This window comes from Salvelinus sp. IW2-2015, linkage group LG10 (assembly GCF_002910315.2).
Source record: "Salvelinus sp. IW2-2015 linkage group LG10, ASM291031v2, whole genome shotgun sequence".
In the NCBI taxonomy this organism is placed as follows: Eukaryota; Metazoa; Chordata; class Actinopteri; order Salmoniformes; family Salmonidae; genus Salvelinus; species Salvelinus sp. IW2-2015.
In genome coordinates, this window is record NC_036850.1 from 11,882,330 (window position 1) to 11,908,580 (window position 26,251).

The following is a 26,251-nucleotide window of genomic DNA, read 5'->3' on the forward strand; positions in this document are numbered from 1 at the left end:
AATTCTCTATGTTCAGGCTATTCTAACATCAAATTCTTTAAGATCTTTATCAATATATAAAAATGTACTTAAAATGACTCACCAGCGCCCTTGGATTGTTTTATATCCCCTAGAACCTGTYTTCTACTGCCCCCTGCTGCTGAATGTCAGATATGAGGTGACTTTAAATTAAAGGAAGAGAGAGGGATAGAAATATGAGGATTAGGGAGACATAAGAACAAAGAGGAAGAAAATAGTAAATGGAATTGAAGAGTGCACTCTTGACGTTAGTACAACCACCACCACTACCAGTGAGTGATCCCTGTCATACCCACTCCAGGGGTCTTTCCACCGGCCACCCCTTCCACATCCTCCCCCTCCCTCCTCTTGTCTGTCAGAGCCTAACATTAGCCTCACATCCAGCTCCAACCGTCTGTGTTTGTTTAACTCTTTTCCTGGCAGCTGTGGCGATCTGAAGGGGTTAGGGGTCAGGCAGGCCAGCGTGAGGGACAGGAGGCCTGATCAACCTCTTCAGTCACAGCAGGAGGAAGTGTTGACCTCTCTAAGGCCATGTCAGCACCCTTCAAAGCACAGGAACAACTCTGTGATGATGCAATGACACCTCCGTCATTGTCATTTCCTCCACTCACAAAATACATATGAATTGATGGAATCAAAGTAAAGAAATCAGAATGTTAGGTATATTTACTTTTCTAAGTTATCACTTATCACAGGGCAGGTAAAACAGGAAAACACCTCAAATCAAATGGCAAAAAACACTTTTGGATAAAGTAAAAGCACTATTAGCACAAACTTTAAAATAACAAGTACCTCAAACATATTGACAGGCATAAAGACAAATGAATTTTAGCAGGAACCATCATTGTATAGTTGTAACTGCTTCTTGAACATAATATACTAGTCTGCTGCRTGCATCATGTAATGCTGTGCTGATCCCTAAGTAGAAGACACATTTGTCAGACAGTGCATTGTCAAAAAAATAAATACATCTAGATTATTGCTCACTTGTAGCTGTAGTTACYTTACCCATGGCAACTAACTGCTACGGTATGGTGTTCACACTTCAATACAGATTTTAATTAGAAATCAATTATTGAGTTTCTCATAGTGTCTATGTACCATAGTACCAACATTTATGGAGAAATGCTCCTAGGCAGCAGTGAGAGCAGTTCTGAGAGTACCTGAGGGTTGCTTCTTAGAGCACAAAGCTGGCAGTCTGACTACAAGTGAAGATCTCACTCTGAGTACTACATATTTTCATACAGAGAAACATGGAAAACACACATACACATCCAAAGACACCACGGCACACACAGACACACACACACACATTTTTGCTCAAAATGTCATCAACATCTTTCCCATGGAATGTGAACAGTCCATTTAACACACATCTCCTTCTTCTGTTAAACTTCTTTCAGGATGCAGGGATTCCTTTAACCTCTGTCTCGACTCTAGAAGATCCCAGGCAGCAGGCGATAGGGAACTGCATCCGTGTAGCGCTTCCAGTCTTTGCCGTACTTGCTGCTGCAGCGATGCTCGTCTCTCACACAGCGGTGCACCAGCAGGATGGTCATGTAGACGATGTAGAAGTAGGGATGAATGTGGCCGAAYCCGCAGGCTGCACAGTAGGCCAGCGAGCCCATCAGGTCGCCCGTGTAGTTGAGGTGGCGTGCCACGCCCCAGAAGCCGGAGGTCATGAGCTTGCTGTGGTGCAGGCCGCCGTCACCCGAGCGGTAGGCACACTCAATGAAGGTGGGCTTCTTGCCCCAGATGGAGCACTTCCCATCGGTACGGCGGAACAGGTCCTTCTGGTGGTTGGTGGAGCGGAAGACGTAGTAACCCACCAGACCCAAGAGGAGGACAGCAGCAGCATGGGCTGTGGAGAGCTGGACTGGGTTATACACCAGGTACAGYCCCTGTAGAAAGAGACATGATGCCAAACATACAGTATGATGTCATGTCCGTTGAATGGAAAACAAGAAAGACTCCATAACAGCTACATTTAACTCAGCCAGTATAATAGAAGCGCATCAACTCAACTACAATTTCCATGACTTATTCATATTTTTGCAGTGGCTTCTGTGTTGGGTGTCGGACTAGTTTTTTTTTATGATGATGTGACTTACCTGCAGCGTGTAGAGGAAGGGCAGCCACACACAGTCTCCCCAGCCCAGGTACCAGCCAAAGTGGTCATGGCAGATGTCAATCGTCTTCAGGTACCATGCCTCATTCCAGAAGAAGTCGAGAACATAGATTGCCTGGAGGAGTAGTTATTACATTAGTAGCCATTCACTGGAGGCCAAGCTTGCCTAAACTGGTTCAGTCAAAGCTACCACTCTAAGGTCTAGTTTAGCTAGCTCACTCGCTAACATACCCTGCCATCTAGTGGTAAAGGGAGAGAAGTGTCTCACCTGCAGCACGTTAACCAGGATCATKGAGTTGGTCACATAGCCATAGAGCTCCTGCTGTTTGGCTGCATAGGAGAGGTTGATTAGAGTCCAGGCAACAATACCAGGTCTCCCATTGAAGAAGAGCTTGAAGTCGAACCATTTCCCGATGCGGGGATTGAACTCAATGCCCATCATGTAGTTATAGAATACGTTGCCTGTGAATTTGCTGGGAAATGATAAAGGCAATTCAGATTAAATAGGCCCAAAGTGACAAGTTTGAATGAAATATAACATATTATTGGACGCATCTAGTCCTCACCAGTCCTCGGGATTGGTGGGGAAGAGGTAGGCCTTGACAAAGGCAAAGGTGGACACAGCATAGCCCAGTATGTTGGTGCACCACAGCAGTGGGATCCAGTTGTCGAAGATTATGGTTGGGGAAAACCAGTGGAAGTATTGAGCGTTGGCATACCATAGGGCATGGGTGATTAGCCACGACTGTAACCCGTTGATCTCATACTTGTTTATGAGGCCTAGGAGAGAACAAACAATGTGGGGTGAAACCAATGACTGCATATATGAATGGACAAAGCCGTCGATCACGTGACACCATTCATTCCTATATGAAGACTCAATAGCGCATTGAAGCCAAATGAAGTTGCTTTAGATGGCGTCTCATGGAGACAACGTGCACAGTTTGAGCTACTCCAGGAAGTGGCGTTGCAGTCTAGCTAGGTGCTGCCCCCTCTCATTGAGTAAATCAGGTTGAAGGTCGATCGGGATACTGTAGGCTACCATTAGCAACTAAATGATCCTTATAACTTTGTCTGTGTGTGATTTTTAAAATTATCTGTTCAAGGACATACATCTTGTGTATTAGAAGCAATTATTGGTACCATAACGGTCTTAGATTTTTGGGGGGGATTTACACTAAGATTGCCCTTTTTTCATTCACTATAATGGGGGATCATGTTTTCTGAAAACAATGCCTGCAGTACCGMGGTCAGGCTTGAACTTCCGTSGCTTCAATGAGAGGGGGCAGTAGTTCTCCTGGGTAGAACAGAACCAAGTATTTGCAGACGACTACACTCAACACTATTGTGCACATAAAATATCTGTAAATATGAATAGAAACCAATCCTTCATGCAAGAAATCTCCAAAAACGACAATTTTCTCTTCTCAGGTGCCTTACCTGCTGGGGTGCGAGCTCCATCCTGAACCCCACCAGCATAGCCAGGCAGGAACTTATGAGTGATATCAGGAACACACATGTAGAGCACCACCTGATGGAGAAACAGTGTCATTCCACAGAACTCCCATCGTTGAAATATTCTGATGCAATAAACCATAATAAAATGTAATTTACACACACGGCCCTACCTATGGCCTTACCTGGAAGGAGACCCAGACGGTGTAGATCTGAGCAGCGGTCCAGGTGAAGGAGGGGGCCTTATCCCAGATGGAGKGCAGGGTGGCCTCTCCACTGTAGAGCTCTACCAGGGGCTGGCTGACCGAGCACTGGTATTGGTCACACACCATGACGAAGAAGAACACCAGGAAGGGGGCTGTGCACAGCAGCAGGATCACAGCGCTCAGAGAGAACCAGTCCACCTCCCTAACAGAGTGGTAGGTGTGGAGGAGATGGGGGAAATAACAGAGTTGTAATGGTGAAAATGCATAATCATTGGAGCATTTATAATAATTCATAATTRCTGAAAATGTTTCRGTAAAAAAAATATATATATAATTTGATAGCCTACTCTAATTTATTTGAGAGTTGTTATTATTAGGCTGTAGATCTAATCTAACGTACATGCTATGTTGCGAGGACTTTGCCTTGTGGTATACTGCCAACTTTGCTAGAGCTCACTCTAAAGATAAGCATGACCAGTTTATCTTACAGGCTAATTTGAAAAACACTGATTATATGACAAGAATGATATAGGCCAACATTTCAGTGACTCTCTGTCCATGTAGTGACTGTCCATCAGTGGAGGCTGCAGAGAGGAGGACGGCTCGTAATAATGGTTGGAACGGAGTGAATAGAATGGCATCAAACACGTTTGATACCATGCCACTTATTCTGCTRCAGCCATTACCACGAGCCCATCCTCCCCAATGAAGGTGCCACAAGCCTGCTGTGCTGTCCATGTACAGCACAAATCAACATAAATCCTGAGAGCCTAGTTTTTCCTTTTTTAAATAATTCCGTAGTGAATCCATTCGCTAACCTGAGCTTTGTATAAGGGCTACAATGGCAAAAACATGTACAGRGGCAAGAAAAAGTATGTGAACCGTTTGGAATGACCTGGACTTRTGCATAAATGGGTCATAAAATMTGACAACATTTCTCAACAATAGACAAACAAACAGTCTGCTTCAACTAATAACACAAACAATTATACGTTTTCATGTCTTTCTTGAACACACCGTGTAAACATTCACAGTGCAGGGTAGAAAAAGTATGTGAACCCTTGGATTTAATAACTGGTTGAACTTTCTTTGGCAGCAATAACCTCAAACAAACGTTTTCTGTAGTTACGGATCAGACCTGCACAACGGTCAGGAGCAATTTTGGTCCATTCCTCTTTACAAAACTGTTCCAGTTCAGAAATATTCTTGGGATTTCTGGTGTGAGCTGCTCTCTTGGGGTCATGCCACAGCYTCTCAATCGGGTTGAGGTCAGGACTCTGACTGGGCCATTCCAGAAGGTGTATTTTCTTCTGTTGAAGCCATTCTGTTGTTGATTTACTTCTGTGTTTTGGGTCGTTGTCCTGTTGCATCACCCAACTTCTGTTGAGCTTCAATTGGCGGACAAATAGCCTTACATTCTCCTGCAAAATGTCTTGATAAACTTGGGAATTCATTTTTCCGTCGATGATAGCAAGCTGTCCAGGCCCTGAGGCAGCAAAGCATCTCCAAACCATGATGCTCCCTACACCATACTTTACAGTTGGGATAAGGTTTTGATGTTGGTGTGCTGTGCCTTTTTTATCCACACATAGTGTTGTGTGTTCCWTCCAAACAACTCAACTTTAGTTTCATCTGTCCACAGAATATTTAGCCAGTTGCGTTATGGAACATCCAGATGCTCTTTTGCGAACTTCAGACGTGCAGCAATGTTTTTTTGGGACAGCAGTGGCTTCTTCTGTGGTGTCCTCCCATGAACACCATTCTTGTTTAGTGTTTTACGTATCGTAGACTCATCAGAGATGTTAGCATGTTCCAGAGATTTCTGTAAGTCTTTAGCTGACACTCTAGGATACTTCTTAACCTCATTGAGCATTCTGCTCTGTGCTCTTGCAGTCATCTTTGCAGGACGGCCACTCCTAGGGAGAGTAGCAACAGTGCTGAACTTTCTCCYTTTATAGACATTTTGTCAAACCGTGGACTGATGAACATCAAGGCTTTTAGAGATACTTTTGTATCCCTTTCCAGCTTCATGCAAGTCAACACTTCTTAATATTGCATCTTCTGAGATCTCTTTTGTTTGAGGCATGGTTCACATCAGGCAATACTTCTTGTGAATAGCAAACTCAAATTTTGTGAGTGTTTTTTATAGGGCAGGGCAGCTCTAACCAACATCTCCAATCTCGTCTCAATGATTGTACTCCAGGTTAGCTGACTCCTGACTCCAATTAGCTTTTGGAGAAGTCATTAGCCTAGGGGTTCACATACTTTMTCCAACCTACACTGTGAATGTTTAAATTATGTATTCAATAGAGACAAGAAAAATACAAGAATTTGTGTGTTATTAGTTTAAGCAGACTGTGTTAGTTGAAGATCAGATCAAATTTTATGCCCAATTTATGCAGAAATCCAGATAATTCCAAAGGGTTCACATACTTTTTCTTGCCACTGTGCGTCACTTTTTAACTTATTTTAGTYGCAGCGACCCATAACCCAATGACAACTGGAATAGACATATAATGGAAATATAATGTGTGGGCGATGGAAGCTTGTGAACTGATTCAAACTGGTTGTTTATTTTCCCCYGTCAAATACTCCACTTCCTTTTCATACTACCGTTGTCTACTGAAGATTAAGCAGGTCCCCACACCAATGCCCAATACTTTAAGCAGCTGCCCTTCCCAAAGAAATATAAGTTCCCACTGTTCKGCAAGAATAAGAGCAGGGCAAGTTTCATTCCGACYGCCATCAGGCTGCTGAACAGTGGGACATAGGACAGATGTAGGTCCAATGGTCAGACAGTAGGCCACAGGGACTGTGAATATGTGTGCATTAACTATGACATTTCCAGTGTTTTCTATATTWGGTATTMGTATGCTGATTTCACAAAATTAATTTCCATATAAATGGAGATTAAAGATGGAATCCGCAGTGGGGGAAACAGCGCCACTGTCTGCCCCACAGCCGTTTCTGTTTTTTTTGACGAAGCAGAGGTGGGGAGTGTAAAAGAAATCGCAGTACATATGCTGCTGCTCTTTGCAGTAACTAAATTGTTGTTGTAATATTGCAAACAGATGTGGCAGTTTCCCCATTAAGGATTGCAGCTTTAAGTATATCGTATCATAATCAGTCCTGAACCAACAGACAGTGAACATTTTTACATGTGCACCCAGTTACCTGAGTAGAGCATTAATGACTATAGGCCTACAGTAGGTCAGCTTCATCTTACCATGCTCTTCCCCACTGCCCTGCAGGTTCCTCTGTCGTCTCAGACGCCCCCCAGTTAGAGCTGAGCCTCTGGCGCCTCCGGGTGGCCTCCATGGCCACTGCAGAAGACATCTCTAGAGAAACAGAGAGAGMACAGAGTCATGGTAGTGACCAAGACATAACAGACCGACTGTACCTTAAAGCCAATAAGGTAATGTGGGATATCAAAGGACATCTGGTGGCCTTTGAGGACCTGACCTAACACATTATGTGATGGTGCTATACATGATACATGTTTAAATAATATTAGTAAACCTTAAGGATCAAAAGTCGATTACACAAGGTTGCATGGGGTGTGTGTCCAAGAGTGATAACGACAAGCCAGATGGCTACTATTTGATGCACACAGGKTGTTGTATAATACAGATCAAAATGTCACAAATCCTTTGGTCCCAGTGTGGTAAGGCCTACAGTTTGTCTGTTTGACACATGCACAATTCTAAAGGTTTATGAACAGACTTGAGCATGCTAATTCTACAATGAGAGGTATTAGCACAACACAGTTGTGTATGTTAGCAAATCTAATGCAAATGTTCAAACATATTAAACACATTGGAAAAAAGTGTACGTACACTTTAATAACACCATAACTGCATATGGTATGTGATTACTACATGGGCTCAAAGACACCATAGAACCGAACAAACTTTTCCACCCCCCTTATTAAACTACTTCTAATGTTYCTCAACCCCTCCATTAATAAACATGTATGCATGCATTACTACGTCGCTTTGGTTAAAAGTGTCTGCTAAATGGCATATATTATATTATTATACCATACAGCAGATGTAGGGCCTACATATGTACTGTAACAATCCACAGAAGGGGTAAAGCAGACCCACAGGGATAGTAATTGCAGGTCTCTGGGCATAGGTCATGTTATGTCAGCTGAAACGTTTTTGGACTAAATCCAACATACAGAACAAACGATAATGCTGAGGGGAACACCTGTTGTACGTAGTTGACAARGACACTTTCGGCAGAGTGACGGCTGTCACACATTCACATAGACCACTCAAATAATTTTGTATACAAGACTGATTGAAGTAAGTATGTGCAGAAGGTGGGTTTCATAAAAAGCATAGACTTCATTCTCCACCCTTTTAACGTTACTTAAAATTACTGATAGGCCTACAACAAGCGTCAGCTGCTTTTACACCRGATTATTGAATAAATACCCGCAAGTCCCTGAAATGTCTACGACATGTAGACAACGGATCGAATGAATAAATAGACGTTAGATAGAGGCTCTCAACAAAACAATTGATAACGAATTGCCTAACGCTGCCATAACGCACCTCCAGAAAAAGCCATAACTCATATGGACAATAGATCATGCATAATGTCGAGGATCATAGACAGAAAAATAACATAAGCATTATAAGCAGACATTGCATTTCAATAGGTCTGTCTAAAATATAATTTCGTAGGCTACTCACCAACTTCTAGGACATATGGGAAAACTCTTGGCCCAGATGTGTATAATATAACGAATAAAAGGTTCTATATTAACAACAACTCCGCCCAAATAATAAATGCGTGCGAACGTACAGCCAATAACGTCTCAGTAGGGAATGCGCCGCACTGCCATATCGACCTCTGATTGGATAACACTGACCTGAAGCCACTAGCGCCTGATGAGCTCATGAATAGTTGGGCCATTCAAAATAAGACATCCATAGTCAATAAACCGACAGATTACCTGGCAGTAAACCCAAATAAATCCTCAACATATTTTGAACAAATAAGTGGACAACATCACACAGTTTGGACTGTGAACCAATAAGTGGACAACATCACACAGCCACACTGTCTTCATGATGACAATATCTGCAAACAGCTGTCATATGATGACAGAATAATACAGGATGATGTAGCTAAAATAAATACAAATATTTATAGATTAAGTAGTAGGTTACTTTTATATTGTCTTTTTTTTCATGAAGTCGCAACTTTACACAACTTGTGAAGTACGAGATCTACTTTTCACCTTGGTTTCCAGAATATTTTTATTTATGGAAGCATCACAATTTTTAAGTCTAAAATATGGACAATTTTTAAAACATATGAAGACGACCGGTAGATCTACTCCATACGGGCATCATAATTTTGTAGAGAAGAGGCGCAGCAGCTGGTTGTATAAATAAGCGTCCTGTCTCTTTAATAAGACATATGAGGAGGAGGGGCAGTATAAGCAAAGATGTGTATACCTAAACCAAGATAAGCCTGTCGTTTCKAATGGTTCATAGTGGGCAGAACAAGCAAGGAGGTGGGCAGGGCCAAGAACGAGTTAGTGAGATCCTATTGGCGCGTTCTAGCAATGTTTTGAAACTTTGTCAAAGGGTAAAGTCTACAAAACCTTATCCACTAATTTTCTCATAATTTTATCTCAATACATCTCAATACTGTATTGAGATAAAATTATGAGAAAATTAGCACAATGTCGGCCAAAATCCATAGCGTTCCATCTTCTCCCACTGCCGGCCACTCGGCTTCCGCTCACTATCATATTTGTTACATTATTTGAGCGAGTGGAAAAGCCACTCGGATGCTTCACATTTATGCATCCGGTGAAATATCTGTCTCGTTGTTCTATCTGTGGTAATAGTTCCCGGATCGAAGTGACACAACAATTGCAACTTGGATAGTTTTGAGTCGAGTCTTACAGTAACTCATTTGAGAATTTAGACTAAGGTTTCAACGTTTGAATATCAGCAAGGCTACTTTGTTGCACCATTATATGAAATGGGACGAAAGGTTATATTAGCGACGTGCTCCTTGAATCAATGGGCACTAGATTTTGACGGAAACTTAGAGAGAATACTGAGAAGTAAGTCTGAATAAAATAATTGAGTATCACACTCTGCAAACTTCCCCCGAAATAAAAATCGTCGAATTGAAGATGCATTGTCCATTTAACTTAAACTGTAGTGGGTTCATATACAGAGCTGTTTTAAAGGTAATATGGTGTTGTAATGATTTATAGACATTCCACTTATAAGCCTGGAGTATACTATACTAGGCTACTTGTTCTGCGGGAATAGCATGCAAGTCTTGCAATCAGGACTCTGGACATGCCATTCAATTTAATAATGATATCTTGCTCATGACTAGGTATCGCGACAGCCAAGTCTCAGGGGGCTAAATACAGACTGGGACCAGAACTGGAAATATGGTATTTATAATTTACATCTCCTTCATCAAAGTTCTGATTGTTGAGTACATTACTGTATACAGTACGTAGCCTAGAGCAAACATTTAGCTTATTAGACAAATGTATGTCTTTGTTTGTGGTCTTTTTATTTGACTCCTATAAAGCTCTGTGCATTTGCATATAATAAGCATCCAACATGGTTATGCCTGCTCTGAATTTCCATGAACTTMCCCTCAACCTCCTCTCTTTCTGTCCCTGGTCATCAGTGGGTATGGCTGTGCAGACCACTTCTACGAGTCAGACACCCTGCTGCACTGCTTCCAGGTACTTGGGAAGCTGCTGGAGTCACCTGTCACCCAGGACATCATCTGCGATGTTGGCATGTCAGTCACACTTCTCACAAGCACTTCAGCTCGGTTGTCCCTCGCTTTGCCTCCTGGACTATCATTCCCCACTAAACAGTGTATGTTGTAGTAAGATTTCCGTAACCTGTGGCTAATGTTCTCTATGTCCCCCTCAGGCCCATCATGCATCATAATGTTCGGTATAACTGCAGAGTAATTTTCCTCAATGGGTAAGTCTCAGAAATAAGCAATTCTGAATTGATGTAGGTTATGTGCATCGTCAATAGCAAGTAGGTGTAATTGTTCACAATTCTTACCCTCTTTTTAAAGGAAAATCTTGTTGATCCGACCCAAGATGCTGCTGGCCAACTATGGAAACAACCGGGAGTTCCGCTGGTTTTCACCATGGAATAAACTCAGGTTAGTGATCAACATTGAATCTGCACAAGAAAGCCTTCCTTCTGAACATAATGATAATACTTTGATAAACAGTGAAATTAGAGAGATTTTCCGGTACTTTTGTATACTTTTTAGCCAGTAGTTCAGAAAGTAAGGCTTACAAGCCAAAAGTAGTCTCAGAAAATTGCATACTATGTCACATATGTTCAGATATGTGCACCATGTCATTGCTCTCTCTCTCGCTCTGCTGTGTGGGCATCTTGCTAGCTGACARTCAAATGGCGAGGGGCTGAAGGGGGAAAATGTTGGGAAAATGGCGCAGCACAGCTTCCAGAAAACAGTTGCTTTCAAACTAGGGATTTCGTGGCTAATTGAAGTAAGACACTAATTCTGCTCATAGATTATGCATGTATGAACTACACATGGACACATCCAGCCCAAAGCGGGAGGTTTAAAAAATACTTCGTAGTCGCAAAGTTTCCGGGACGTCTTTAAATGTTTAGGTCAAAGCAGATTTGGTACGTGGAAAAGGACACTAATCCATATTTTTCACATCACACATAATAACATATACGCATTTTGCTGCACCTGTCAAAACACCTGCAAATCTCTGTACGTGACCATTAAACTTTGATTTGAACATGGCATTATTGTGTTTGTCTGCCACAGACATGTGGAGGAGTACTTCCTGCCCAGGATGATCCAGGACATGACAGGACAGGTAGGATCCATCTCTCTTTAATGGCAGGGTGTTGGTATGCACTAACAAGGATCAGTGATAAGAGTATTAGTATTATTTGCACATTTCTTCATTTAAAGAGAATCTGCACCATTAATATACAGTACCAGTCAAAAGTTGGACACACCTACTCATTCAAGGGTTTTTCTTAATTTTTACTAATTTCTACATTGTAGAATAATAGTGAAGACATCAAAACTATGAAATAACACATGGAATCATGTAGTAACCAAAAAAGTGTTAAACAAATCAAAATATATTTCAGATTTTTGATTCTTAAAAGTAGGCATCTTTTGCCTTGATGACAGCTTTGCCCACTCTTGGCATTCTCTCAACCAGCTTCACCTGGACTGCTTTTACAACAGTCTTGAAGGAATTCCCACATATGCTTGGCATTTGTTGGCTGCTATTCCTTCACTCTGCGGTCCAACTCATCCCAAACCATCTCAATTAGGTTGATGTCAGGTGATTGTGGAGGCCAGGTCATCTGATGCAGCACTCCATCACTCTCCTTCTTGGTCAAATAGCCCTTACACAGCCTAGAGGTGTGTTGGGTCATTGTCCTGTTGAAAAACAAATGATAGTCCCACTAAGCGCAAACCAGATGGGATGGCGTATCGCTGCAGAATGCTGTTGTAGCCATGCTGGTTAAGTGTGCCTTGGATTCTAAATAAATCTGACAGTGTCACCAGCAAAGCACCATCACACCTCATCCATGCTTCACGGTGGGAACCACACATGCGGGGATCATCCGTTCACCTACTCTGCTTCTCACAAAGACACGGCAGTTGGAACTAAAAATCTCACATCCATCGATCTAATGTCCATTGTCCGTGTTTCTTGGCCCAAGAAAGCCTCTTCTTCTTATTGGTGTCCTTTAGTAGTGGTGTCCTTTAGTAGTGGTTTCTTTGCAGTCGACCATGAAGGCCTGATTCACGCAGCCTCCTCTGGACAGTTGATGTTGAGATGTGTTAGTTACTTGAACTCTGTGAAGCATTTATTTGGGCTGCAATTTCGGAAGTGCAGTTAATTCTAAGTGAATGTATKCTCTGCAGCAGAGGTAACTCTGGGTCTTCCTTTCCTGTGGTTGTCCTCATGAGAGCTAGGTTCATCATAGCGCTTGATGTTTGTTGCAACTGCACATGGAAACTTTCAAAATGCATAAAAATGTCTGCATTGACTGACCTTCATGTCTTAAAGTAATGAWGGACTGTCGTTTCTCTTTGCTTATTTGAGCTGTTCTTGCCATAATATAGACTTGGTTTTTTACCAAATAGGGCTATCTTCCGTATTTATTTATTTATTTATTTATATTTAACTTTTATTTAACCAGGTAGGCAAGTTGAGAATAAGTTCTCATTTACAATTGCGACTTGGCCAAGATAAAGCAAAGCAGTTCGACACATACAACAACACAGAGTTACACATGTAGTAAAACAAACATACAGTCAATAATGCAGTAGAAAAATAAGTCTATATACAATGTGAGCAAATGAGGTGAGATAAGGGAGGTAAAGGCAAAAAAGGCCATGATGGCGAAGTAAATACAATATAGCAAGTAAAACACTGGYATGGTAGATTTGCAGTGGAAGAATGTGCAAAGTAGAAATAGAAATAAAGGGGTGCAAAGGAGCAAAATAAATAAATACAGTAGGGGAAGAGGTAGTTGTTTGGGCTAAATTATAGATGGGCTATGTACAGGTGCAGTAATCTGTGAGCTGCCCTGACAGCTGGTGCTTAGAGCTAGTGAGGGAGATAAGTGTTTCCAGTTTCAGAGATTTTTGTAGTTCGTTCCCGTCATTGGCAGCAGAGAACTGGAAGGAGAGGCGGCCAAAGGAGGAATTGGTTTAGGGGGTGACCAGAGAGATATACCTGCTGGAGCGCGTGCTACAGGTGGGTGCTGCTATGGTGACCAGCGAGCTGAGATAAGGGGGGACTTTACCTAGCAGGGTCTTGAAAATGACCTGGAGCCAGTGGGTTTGGCGACGAGTATGAAGCGAGGGCCAGCCAACGAGAGCGTACAGGTCGCAGTGGTGGGTAGTATATGGGGCTTTGGTGACAAAACGGATGGCACTGTGGATAGACTGCATCCAATTTATTGAGTAGGGTATTGGAGGCTATTTTGTAAATGACATCGCTGAAGTCGAGGATCGGTAGGATGGTCAGTTTTACGAGGGTATGTTTGGCAGCATGAGTGAAGAATGCTTTGTTGCGAAATAGGAAGCCAATTCTAGATTTAACTTTGGATTGGAGATGTTTGATGTGAGTCTGGAACGAGAGTTTACAGTCTAACAGACACCTAGGTATTAGTAGTTGGCCACATATTCTAAGTCAGAACCGTCCAGAGTAGTGGTCGACTGATTAATCGGAATGGCGATTAATTAGGCCGATTTCAAGTTTTCATAACAATCGGAAATCGGTATTTTTGGGCGCCGATTTTGCCGAATATATATATATATATATATATATATATATATATATTATATATATATATATATACTGCTCCAAAAAATAAAGGGAACACTTAAACAACACAATGTAACTCCAAGTCAATCACACTTCTGTGAAATCAAAGTCCACTTAGGAAGCAACACTGATTGACAATAAATTTCACATGCTGTTGTGCAAATGGAATAGACAAAAGGTGGAAATTATAGGCAATTAACAAGACACCCCCAATAAAAGGAGTGATTCTGCAGGTGGTGACCACAGACCACTTCTCAGTTCCTACTAGCTTCCTGGCTGATGTTTTGGTCACTTTTGAATGCTGGCGGTGCTCTCACTCTAGTGGTAGCATGAAGAGCGAGTCTACAAACCCACACAAGTGGCTCAGGTAGTGGCAGCTCATCCAGGATTGGCACATCAATGCGAGCTGTGGCAAGAAGGTTTGCTGTTGTGTCTGTCAGCGTAGTGTCCAGAGCAGTGGAGGCGCTACCAGAGACAGGACAGTACATCAGGAGACGTGGAGGAGGCCGTAGGAGGGCAAAACCCAGCAGCAGACACGCTACCTCCGCCTTTTGAGCAGGAGGAGCACTGCCAGAGCCCTGCAAAATGACCTCTCAGCAGCCACAAATGTGCATTGTGTCAGCATATGGTCTCACAAGGGCTCTGAGGATCTCATTCGTACCTAATGGCAGTCAGGCTACTCTGGCGAGCACATGGAGGGCTGTGCGGCCCCACAAAGAAATGCCACCCCACACCATGACTGACCCCACCCGCCAAACCGGTCATGCTGGAGGATGTTGCAGGCAGCAGAACGTTCTCCACGGCGCTCTCCAGACTCTGTCACGTCTGTCACATGTGCTCATGTGCTCAGTGTGAACCTGCTTTCATCCTGTGAAGAGCACAGGCGCCAGTGGCGAATTTGCCATTTTGGTGTTCTTCTGGGCAAATGCAACGTCCGGCACGGTGTTGGCTGTAAGCACAACCCCACCTGTGGACGTCGGGCCCCTCATACACGCCTCATGGAGTCTGCTTTCGGATCGATGTTGAGACACAGACATCTTTCAAGGTGTCACTATAGAAATGAATTTGGGCCTGCCTGCTGTTGATGAAATTCGACTTAAATATCTCGCCTCATGTGGGACTCTAGAGACTGAGGGTTGACCCTCCTAAAGCACCTGCTAGAAGTAGAGACGGAAAGAGTACCGGTGTGTCTCTGTGAGGTCAAAAAGTCCGATTTTTAACTGTAAATGCCAGATTATTGGTAAATATCTAATGCGTGGGCGGTAGCAGGAAAGAGTCTAGTTGGGCTTCGCTTCCACTAATCCTATGAAGAACACATTCCCCTCTTTCATAACGTGTCTGATCTTCTCTACCCGACTCAAATGTAACTAGGCCCATAGTGCGCTGTGACAATATGTAAAGTAGACGCCTCCATAGCTACTGCGGACAACAAACTAGCGGCCCTGACAGAAACAAACGCATGTAAACGGCTTCTACATCTAATTTTTTGGCTCTCTACAGGGGCTTCGCGGCATATTTGGCAGGATAGTGCGAATCCCCTTGCGATGAGAGAGAGCATTTCGTGGTCCATCTACACCTCGAGCACATCCTGCTGAGTGATGTTGTGTTCCTTCATCTATGAGGCTCCGCATATCCTCACATCCGCACTGGGGAACCAACTAAAGAAGCAATTGAGCTAAGAATAGACAAGCAACGAGCCCAGGTCAGCATATATAACAACCAAAAGTGAGAGCTTCTAAGGAAGTATCTCTACGGCCAAGCGTCCCCGCCAGAGTCACACTATCTGTGAGGATCGAAGAGGACTGATGATTTAAAATCAGATGGTCTCAGGTGGCTGTCGGACACTCTAACCTGTCAGAGAGAATCACTCCAATATTATATTGGAGGTAAATAAATTAACTTTCAAACTCGCCCCCAAAAGGTGATTCTTGCTAGGTAAACTTGACACCTAAATATTTTCCTAGCTATTTGTCTTACTTGATTATTTCTAATATTAGAGCCGCAACGATACAGCATTCGTCTCTCTGAACCAAAAAAAACCATCTATTTAGTCCCACCAATCTCTCCTCATGTTGTTGTCATAGCTTCACATATCAGTGCGAGCATGTACTTCTAATATACACCAGTAAGATGTGAGCTTGTACTAGAGTTNCCACGAAGGGATCCTACTGTCTCAATTATATTATGGCAGACCAGCTAAATTACTGTCTCAATTATATTATGAAAGACCAGCTAGATTTACTGTCTCTAGTATATTATGACAGACCAGCTAGATTTACTGCTCTTACTATATAATGACAGATCATCTACATCTACAGTCTCTAATATATTTATGATATACCTGCTAGATCTACTGTCTCAATTATATTATGACAGACGAGCTATATCTACTTTTTCAATTATATTATGACAGACCAGCTAAATCTACTGTCTCTATTATATTATGACAGACCAGCTAGATCTATTGTCTCTATTATATTATGACAGACCAGCTGGATCTGCTGTCTCTATTATATATGACAGACCAGCTAGAACTACTGTCTCTATTATAATATGACAGACCTGCTAGATCTACTATATCTACTGTCTCAATTAATTATGACAGACCAGCTAGATCTACTGTCTCTATTATATTATGACAGACCTGCTAGATCTACTATATCTACTGTCTCAATATATTATGACAGACCAGCTAGATCTACTGCCACTATTATATTATGACCAGACCAGCTAGATCTACTATCTCTGGTATATTATGACAGACCAGCTAGATCTACTGTTTTAATTATATTATGCAGACCATCTAAATCTACTGTCTCAATTATATTACGAAGACCAGCTGAATTTACTGTCTCTAGTATATATGACAGACCAGCTACATCTACAGTCTCTAATATATTATGATAGACCTGCTAGATCTACTGTCTCTTTATATATTATTGACAGACCAGCTAGATCTACTCTCTCAATTATTTTTATGACATACCATACATCTGCTGTCTCTATTATATTATGACAGACCAGCTAGATCTACTGTCTCAATTATATTACGAAAGACCAGCTACATTTACTGTCTCTAGTATATTATGACAGACCATCTACATCTAAAGGCCTCTAATATATTTTGACTGACCAGCTGGATCTAGTGTCTCAATTATATTATGGCTGACCAGCTAAATCTACTGTCTCAATGATATTATGACAGACGAGCTATATCTACTGTCTCAATTATATTATGACAGATGAGCTATATCTACTACTATCTACTACTTTATCATCCATAGACCTCTGAAAACCAAATCCTGGTGTAGTTTTATTTGTCAGCGGAACAATTACACAAATGTCAATGCCAAAGACGCACCACAAGGGGTTTCCAAGATGTGGTGAGTGTTTCTGCATMGTCCAGTCTCAGTCCTTAAATCAAGGTTCTAATATTCATGTCCATCACTGATTCCCAAGCAAATGTACTGAGTTTGGCCGATTTTGACAAAAACAATGGCCACAGTATGTTATAGCAAATTTGGGGGGTAGCCCCGGGCCGGGACTCAAACCCAGGTCCAGTAACTGTCAAGCCTTAACCATTACGTCAAAACGTACAAACCTATATTGGGTTAAGGTCACTACATAACCCCCTCCCTTCAGGAGAGCGTGTTCCCATGCTTCTCTATACCAAGTCCCTCACTAATAGCCTACCTGGTGCCGACCCAATTCTGACACCAATGTAGCAATTTCAGGGAGTAGCCCCGACCGGGACTCGAATCCCAGTCCAGCTACTGTCAAGCAAACACCTTAACCGTTATGTCCAAACCTCTTGCCAAGGTTGCTAGGTGTTTGGTTAAGGTCGCTACAAAATGCCCTAATAGGTTGGTAGAATCTGACTCAAAATGATTCACAGCTATGATGGCTACTGAAGGTGCTTCCACAAAATATTAACTCAGGTATGAAGACATACCCCATCAGTACATATTCATTTTAATGCTTTAATTCATTTGGAACATTTTCTATCATTTTTCTTTCACTTAACACATGTGGAGTAGGTAGTGTAGATTGGTGGGAAAAATCTAATGTAATCCCTTTTTAGATACAATTTTAAGGCAGCAAAATATGAAAGGGTGTGTATACTTTCATTAGCAACTGTACATACAAACATTTTTGATTAATCGATTCAATGACACAGACACCATGGGCATTTCAGTAGTAAATTGTATTAGAAACTGTAAAGAGCGGTCAGATCTCAGGTGTTCCTGTAATGATGTCATCAGGCCCCAGAGGAACAGAACACTTACAGAGGAAAACAATGGTATGATACACCTTGATATACATCAGCCAGTTTATTAGGTACATCACCTAGTTCTCCAAAACGGATCGCTCCAGACAGTGAGTAACGTGGCCGTTGCTTGCTATATAAAGCATGCAGATAGGCATTCAATTACTGTTTGATTGAATGTTAGAATAGGCAAAACGAGAGACCTAAGCAATGATCGTCAGTGCCAGGCACGCCGGATACAGTATCACAGAAACAGCAGACCTCCTAGGCTTTTCACGTGCGACAGTGTCTAGGGTTTACCGAGAATGGTTTGACAAACAAAAAACATTCAGTCAGCGGCAGTCCTGTGGGCAAAAACAGCCCATTGATGAGAGAAGTCGAAGGAGAATGGCACGAATCACGCAAGCGGACCACAAACAGACAAATAACAGCGGTGTGCAGAACGGCATCTCGGAACACACAACTCGTCTTCCACGGATATGGCAGCAGACGACCACACAGGGCTCCAGTGGGCGATCACCAACACTGGACAATTGAGAAGTGTAAAAATATTGCTGGTCCGACGAATCCCGGTTCCTGTTGCGCCATGCTGATGGCAGAGTCAGGATTTGGTATAAACAGCATGTGTCCATGGACCTATCCTGGCTGGTGTCAACTGTACAGGCTGGTGGTGGTGGACGCCGTCCAATCTGCAGCAACTGCGTGATGCCATCGCGTCAGCATGGACCAACATCCTTGTGGAACGTTACCGACTTGTAGAATCCATGCCCGAAGAATTCAGGCTGTTCTGGAGGCAAATGGGGGTCCAACCCGGTACTAGATGGGTGTACCTAATAAACTGTACATCACCTGGAAATAATACATCTGGATGCCCTCACAAAGCCCTTATTGGGTTAGGGTTAGATAGTGTCATGAGGGAGGAGAATATGGCCCTTAAAAGAGAAAACACACTATGTAATACACCTAGATACTCAACAAGCCTTATTGTAATAGACAAATAATAATATAACCTTAATTAATCATCAAATAGAAATGGGAGTTCCTCCTTCACAACCAGAATAAAATGTACAGTCTTAAAACACAACCAGAATAAAACGTATAGTCTTGACAATCTGTCAAACAAAACTGCCACTCAACACATACAGTACCTAACCTTAACAGTACAGATGAGACTATCCTAACCGTACAGGGATGGGGGACTGTACGGTATCTATCCTAACCCGAGTGAACACAGGACGATGGGGAGGCTACGTAAGGTGAGGCCATAACCCAGTACAGGCAAGTCAGATACAAGTACAGGAGGGACAATTAGTACAGACATAGTACAAGATACTATCTAAAGTACAGGATGATACAAAGTAAGACCAATCTGCACAATAAAGAACATTTGGAAGGAAGATAAAATAAGACTGAACAAATTTGATTATGAGGTTCAATGTTTTACATGACAATGCATTTTAAAACACTGCAGATGAACCATGCTGGTGCCTTTCCCTACTGGACTAACTGGAACTTCCTGTACCCTGTCATGTGACTATAGAATTTCTTGTTCTGTGTACGTGTGTGTGTGTGTGTGTGTGTGCGTGCGTGTGTGTGTGTGTGCGCGTGCGTGCGTGCGTGCGTGCGCTATTGGACCATGGTAATATCCCAAGGCATTAGTGTTAGCTAGGTTTACGATTAGGTTTAGTTTTAGTGCTAGGTTTAAGCTTAGGTTTAGTGCTAGGTTTAGGGTTAGGTTTAGGCGTAGGGTTGCTCTGTACAGATGGCTTTAGTGAAATAGCACCGTCTTCTTTGTAAAAATACTGTTCTGACATTTTACTCTGCCTTAGAGCATCACAGATAGGTATAAAATCCATACAAACCAGTAGCTAGGGATATTAGAAAACATATACTGGAAACTTTCCTGTCAACATTGCTTAAAATTCATACAAAACATGTATACTAGTGAGGTTCATTCGAGGTCTTCCTGACAGAATAAACAAATTTAGGCCAAAGATTAACAAACATGGTAATGTAGCAGACTAACAAGGTAATATGGTAGACAAACAAGATAATGTAGTATACTAACACGATAATGCAGTAGACTAACGTGATAATTGTAGTAAACTAACAGATTAGCAACAGGGTAATGTAGTAGACTAACATGGTAATGTAGTAGACTAACAGGGTAGACTAACATAGTAAGTAGTAGAATAACAGGGTCAGGGTCATGTAGTAGACTAACAGGGTCATGTTGTAGACTAACAGGGTAATGTAGTAGACTAACAGGGTCATGTAGTAGACTAACAGGGTCATGYTGTAGACTAACAGGGTAATGTAGTAGACTAACAGGGTCATGTTGTAGACTAACAGGGTMATGTTGTAGATTAACAWAGCAATGTAGTAGATTTACAGGGTAATGTAGTAGAATAACAGGGTAATGTAGTAGACTAACAGAGCAATGTAGTAGATTTATAGGGTAATGTAGTAGAATAACAGGTTAACGATGAAGTCTCATCCACCACTTCTCATCATTCCCTAAACAGAATAAAGTTGTTATGAAACACACAATTTGATTTAAATATATCTATTCCTAATAAACATTTATCATCAATTTCATTATTGGAAAATATGTCGATATTGTAGATATTTCGATGGAGGAGGTATTTACTTGTATATTCATAAAAAGTTCATACTAAATGCTCAACTCCATGTGATGCTGTCTTTGGAAAATAGACGTCTGAAAGCATACTGCCACTGGTGTTGCCAGGTTACAGCCACTGGTGTTGCCAGGTTACAGCCACTGGTGCTGTCAGAATACCTCCACAGAGGGTTAGGGTCCAGGTGTGACAGTCCTTCAGTGATATCAGGGGTTAGAGGTTCAGTTGTCCAGCAGTTGTCGGAGCGCTCTCTCAATGTTCATGCGGTGTCCGACTCGTGTCACGCCCAGTTCAGCGAAGTCATCCTTGGTGAGGGCAGGGAGGTGGGAACCCTCAATCTCATGCTCCTGGAAGCGGGCACGATGCTCTGCCAAACCAACACTCTCCAGCCAGTCTCCCACATCATACTTACTCCACAGAGCTAGAGGGCGTTGGCGCCACGGCCGCAGGGCGAGCAGGGGGGAGCCCAGTACGGGGGAGGGGCAGGGGGAGGCATGGGGGGAGGGGGAGGGCGAGCGGGAACGGGTTCGAGCGCTGGCACTCCGCATTACGAAGCGGACCTCCTTGGGCTCCGAAGGCAAGCTGAGGCTAGACGACTTGAGGATGGTGTGGTGGTGATGGGAGGAGCTAAGGCCAAAGCCCCGCCCAGGACTGACCTCTGACCTGTCTGGGGAGAGGACAGGGGCAGGTGAGGGGGAGGGACTGGGACTGCGGCGAGGTGTGATTGGGTAGCGGCTCCCCGGTCGGACTGTGTAGGTGGTGCCACCAAAACCTCTCTGGGAGATGGTGTGGACATCCCCAAGACTACTAAACAACCTGAGGGAGATGGAGAGAGAGATGGAGGGGGAAAGAGAGAGATGGAGGGGAGAGAGCGACAGGGAGGTGGAGGGAGAGAGGGACAGGGAGATGGAGGGAGAGAGTGACAGGGAGATGGAGAGGGACAGGGAGATGAGGGGGAGAGGGACAGGGGATGGAGGGGGAAGGGAACAGGAGATGGAGGGGGAGAGGGACAGAGGAAACAGGGAGATGGAGGGAGAGAGGGACAGGGAGATGGAGGGAGAGAGGGACAGAGAGATGGAGGGGGAGAGGGACGTGAGATGGGGGGGAGAGAGAAGGGAGATGGAGGGGGAGAGGGACAGAGAGATGGAGGGGAGAGGACATATATAGGGAGATAACTTAGCTAAAGCATCAACTGAACAGAGTTTTGCATCAAAACTAAACAACTCTCATAAATATGAACTACTGCAGAATATTAAATAACCAATGATAGTCATGACTTAAAGAAGAATAGTCATAGTATATTGAAGTCTCATCCATGCTGCAGCCAGTGACCTGTTAAGCACACATTCACCACATCAGACATTAGGCAGTCCCTCCAGGATTCTGCTATCGCATAATTCAAAGCAAAATCAACCAACCACTTATATTAATCTAAATCTCACAAATTGTGACAAACACTGCACTCTTACCGCATAAAAGCATCCAATCAAAGAGGCTTCGCAATTTCGACCACTTTTTACAGCTTAAACTTCTTGTCAATAGGGGGGGCTGTTTTTCACTTTGGAAAAAATCGTGCCCAATTTAAACGGCCCTCGTACTCTATTCTAGATCATACAATATGCATATTATTATTACTATTGGATAGAAAACAGTGTGAATTTTCTAAAATTGATTGAATTATATCTGTGAGTAAAACAGAACTCATTTAGCAGCAAACTTCCATACAGGAAGTGAAAAATCTGAAAAACGAGGCTCTGTTTCAGGGCCTGCCTATTCAACTGGCTTTTATTTATCGATATGTATGCACTTCATACGCCTTCCACTAGATGTCAACAGGCAGTGGAAGGTGGAATGGGGTGTCTAGCTTGATCTGAGGTCGAATAGAGCTTTTGGAGTGACAGGTCCCGGTATTTTCTTTGTCTTGAAGGGCGCGGCGGGAGCTCGACATTGTCTTCTGAAAGCGTTCGGTTTACACGCGGAATATCTCCGGCTCTGATTTTATTTGATACATATGATAATAACATCATAAAGTAGGTTTTTTCAACCGAGTTTTATCAGTTTATTCAACGTTTATTGGGAATTTTGGAGTTTTCCGTTCTTTGCGCCAAGAGAGGATGGGAATGTTAGCAACCATGGCTAGCATTGTGGCGCAAATTCGACAGAACGCAAAACAACGATTTATTCTGGACCAAGGACTCCTTGTACAACATTCTGATGGAAGCTCAGCAAAAGTAAGAAAACATTTATGATGTTATTTCGTATTTCTGTGTAAAATGTTGACTCCTATTCTCCGCCGTGTTGGTGAGTGCTGTCTCACAATAACGCAAGCTGTATGTTATGGTAAAGTAATTTTTAAAAATCTAACACAGCGGTTGCATTAAGAACCAGTGTATCTTTCATTTGCCGTACAACAAGTATTTTTATGTAAAGTTTATGATGAGTCTTTTTTGGTCAGATTAGGTGAGTGTCCAAAATATCTCTGGAGATTCTGGTGAATCGTTGCTACGTATTCACAATGTATAACCAGGATTTGTAGCTATAAATATGCACATTTTCGAAACAAGCATAAATGTATTGTATAACATGATGTTATAAGACTGTCATCTGATGAAGTTGTCCAAAGGTTAGTGATTAATTTTATATATTTTGCTGGTTTTGTGCGAAAGCTACCTTTGTGGTGAATAAATGCGTTTATGTGTTTGGCTATTGTGGTAAGCTAATATAATTCTATATTGTGTTTTCGCTGTAAAACACTTAAAAAATCTGAAATATTGGCTGGATTCACAGATGTTTATCTTTCATTTGCTGTACACCATGTTTTTTCATAAATGTTTTATGATGAGTATTTAGGTATTTCACGTTGCTCTCTGTAATTATTCTGGCTGCTTTGGTGCTATTTTTGATGGTGGCTGCAATGTAAAACTATGATTTATACCTCAAATATGCACATTTTCGAACAAAACATAAATGTATTGGTATACATGTTATAAGACTGTCATCTGATGAAGTTGTTTTCTTGGTTAGTGACAAATTTTATCTCTATCTTGTCGGTTTTGTGAAAGCTACCTATGCGGTGGAAACATGGTGAAAATATGCGGTTCTATGTTTGGCTATTGTGGTTAGCTAATAGAAATACATATTGTGTTTTCGCTGTAAAACATTTTAAAAATCGGAAATGATGGCTGGATTCAACAAGATGTTTATCTTTCATTAGCTGTATTGGACTTGTGATTTCATGAAAATTATATTATATGATATCCCTGTCCCGTTAGGCTAGGCTATGCTAGTCAGCTTTTTTATGAGGAGGATCCCGGATCCGGTGGTTATGACACCTACATAAGAGTTTCAAACCCACAAAACAATAAAAAATATTTCATTACGCCATTGATGTCAGACATGCAGGGAACCACAATGCTCTGTTGCTGTGACTGGTATGGCTGATGCTGGGTAAATGTTGCTGATGATGGGGTAAATGTTGCTGATGACTGGTAATGTTGCTGATGACTGGGGTAAATGTTGCTGATGACTGGGGTAAATGTTGCTGATGACTGGGGTAAATGTTGCTGATGACTGGGGTAATAATGTTGCTGATGACTGGGGTAAATGTTGCTGATGACTGGGTAATGTTGCTATGACTGAGGTTGTTGCTGATGACTGGGGTAATGTTGCTGATGACTGGGGTAATGTTGCTGATGACTGGGGTTGTCTGATGACTGGGGTAAATTTGCTGATGATGGTAAGTCTCGATGACTGGGGTAAATGTTGCTGATGACTGGGGTAAATGTTGGCTTGATGACTGGGTAAATGTTGACTAGACATCTCTTACTTAGTTATTTTTTAAATACTTTTAGTGTAGTACTTCCTACACCTTTTTCTCCACAATTTTAGTCTTGTAACATCGCTGCATACGCCATACGGACTCGGGAGAGGGAGAGGTTAAGTAGCGCATTGCTCTGAAAAAAGACTATAGAGATAACGGGCTGTGTCAAGTTCCGCAATACTCAGATCATTCTTGACATGCTATGTGGTCTGGCTCTTGCAGGTGTCTACCACGGTCGAGGACGCAGCGACTATCCAGATAGTAGTTGGCGAGTGGCACCGTGTCATCATGGTGAGAGGATATCAATGGTCGAGGTGGTGCACTGGTCTCGCTCCCGGGGCCCCAAGTGGCCGACTAGTATGATCGACTAGTTCACGTGTGTTCTCTGCGGCACGAAGGACTCCGCTTGCTGCCATAACTCGCTGGCCCTGATCCGGAGATGTTGTGGGGCCACGACAGGATCGCGTCAGACTACAAGCGCTGAAAATTCTGTCTGTGGGGATCTGCGGACTGCGACGCCCGGTGAGTTGCGGACCCGGATGCAGTGCTTAAGTACCGCTGCAGCCACTCGAGGTCACACACCTCTTTTTTGACTGCTGACTGAATATAGTAAGTGACTAACAATAGAAGTCCTAGTTCTGTTTGATAAGAGACATCATCTAGCTGCTTTACATGGATATAATGATTGATGATAAGATGATTTGTTTGTACCAGTGTTCATAAAGTGGTATTTCTAGCAAGTCGTTGCAAAATATGATCGGACAAAAGCACCTGACTAATAGAATATTAAGTACAACAGATACTGATCTAAGGAAAACAACACTTTCAAGAAAGGAGATACGTTCACTTGGCAGGGAAAAAGTAGCTCATTGAATAAACTGTTGGGTTATAGTGACACACTCTTTGTTGGAGTGGTCACTCCAGTAGCACGAGTAACATATATTACATACATCTTATCATGATGAACGTGCTCGTATCAAGATCATAATGATACATTGTTCATGACAGTGATATGACCAGGTTACTCAGGTACAAGTCTATAGCTAGATCTGCTCTCAATTATAGATATACATGTATCGGACTACATGGTATAGACCGTCATACAAGTATAGTTAACCATGGACTGAAGTTGGTTAAATTAAGATTTTTATACTTAGTCATAGCTAAAGCATGTTTTTTATCTCTTATTCTAGTACATCTATGTGATGTACTATCAACATTTACCAGTCATGTTGCATGTGAATTTACTACAGTATACCATAGATCGTATCAATTGTTACTGAGCATATTTACTACCACGTCCATAAACTAATGCAACTCTTTAACGCTAGTTCATTTCCAAGTCAGATCAC

The 26,251-nt window shown here is 42.4% G+C and overlaps 2 protein-coding genes and 1 long non-coding RNA gene across 3 annotated transcripts; 1 reads left to right on the plus strand and 2 right to left on the minus strand.

Annotated features, from left to right (window-relative positions):
- Window positions 1–666: 666 nt before the first annotated feature.
- On the minus strand, window positions 667–8,613 carry LOC111969284 (7-dehydrocholesterol reductase). Its single transcript, XM_023995317.2, has 8 exons — window positions 8,511–8,613; window positions 7,034–7,145; window positions 3,787–4,009; window positions 3,587–3,677; window positions 2,713–2,926; window positions 2,415–2,619; window positions 2,130–2,261; window positions 667–1,919 (listed from the first exon to the last, which is right to left on the minus strand). The coding sequence occupies exons 2-8, from the start codon at window positions 7,141–7,143 to the stop codon at window positions 1,455–1,457; spliced, it is 1,440 nt and encodes a 479-aa protein (XP_023851085.1). The 5' UTR covers window positions 7,144–7,145; window positions 8,511–8,613; the 3' UTR covers window positions 667–1,454.
- An 881-nt stretch (window positions 8,614–9,494) lies between these two features.
- On the plus strand, window positions 9,495–15,199 carry LOC111969094 (glutamine-dependent NAD(+) synthetase). The gene is made up of 7 exons (XM_023995041.2): window positions 9,495–9,901; window positions 10,186–10,246; window positions 10,492–10,608; window positions 10,746–10,799; window positions 10,900–10,989; window positions 11,638–11,689; window positions 15,050–15,199. The coding sequence occupies exons 1-7, from the start codon at window positions 9,817–9,819 to the stop codon at window positions 15,197–15,199; spliced, it is 609 nt and encodes a 202-aa protein (XP_023850809.2). The 5' UTR covers window positions 9,495–9,816.
- Window positions 15,200–18,139: 2,940 nt separating this feature from the next.
- LOC139028309 (uncharacterized) lies at window positions 18,140–19,593 on the minus strand. The gene is made up of 2 exons (XR_011480478.1): window positions 19,120–19,593; window positions 18,140–18,643 (listed from the first exon to the last, which is right to left on the minus strand). It is a non-coding gene; the product is annotated as an uncharacterized lncRNA (long non-coding RNA).
- Window positions 19,594–26,251: the final 6,658 nt, after the last annotated feature.

Excerpts from the sequence above, each read along its gene's own strand:
- LOC111969094 (XM_023995041.2), top strand. The coding sequence starts at position 9,817 with ATGGGACGAAAGGTTATATTAGCGACGTGCTCCTTGAATCAATGGGCA. Across the intron at positions 10,990-11,637 it reads TCACCATGGAATAAACTCAG|ACATGTGGAGGAGTACTTCC; the intron begins GTTAGTGATCAA and ends TGTCTGCCACAG. Across the intron at positions 11,690-15,049 it reads TCCAGGACATGACAGGACAG|AGCACAGGCGCCAGTGGCGA; the intron begins GTAGGATCCATC and ends CATCCTGTGAAG.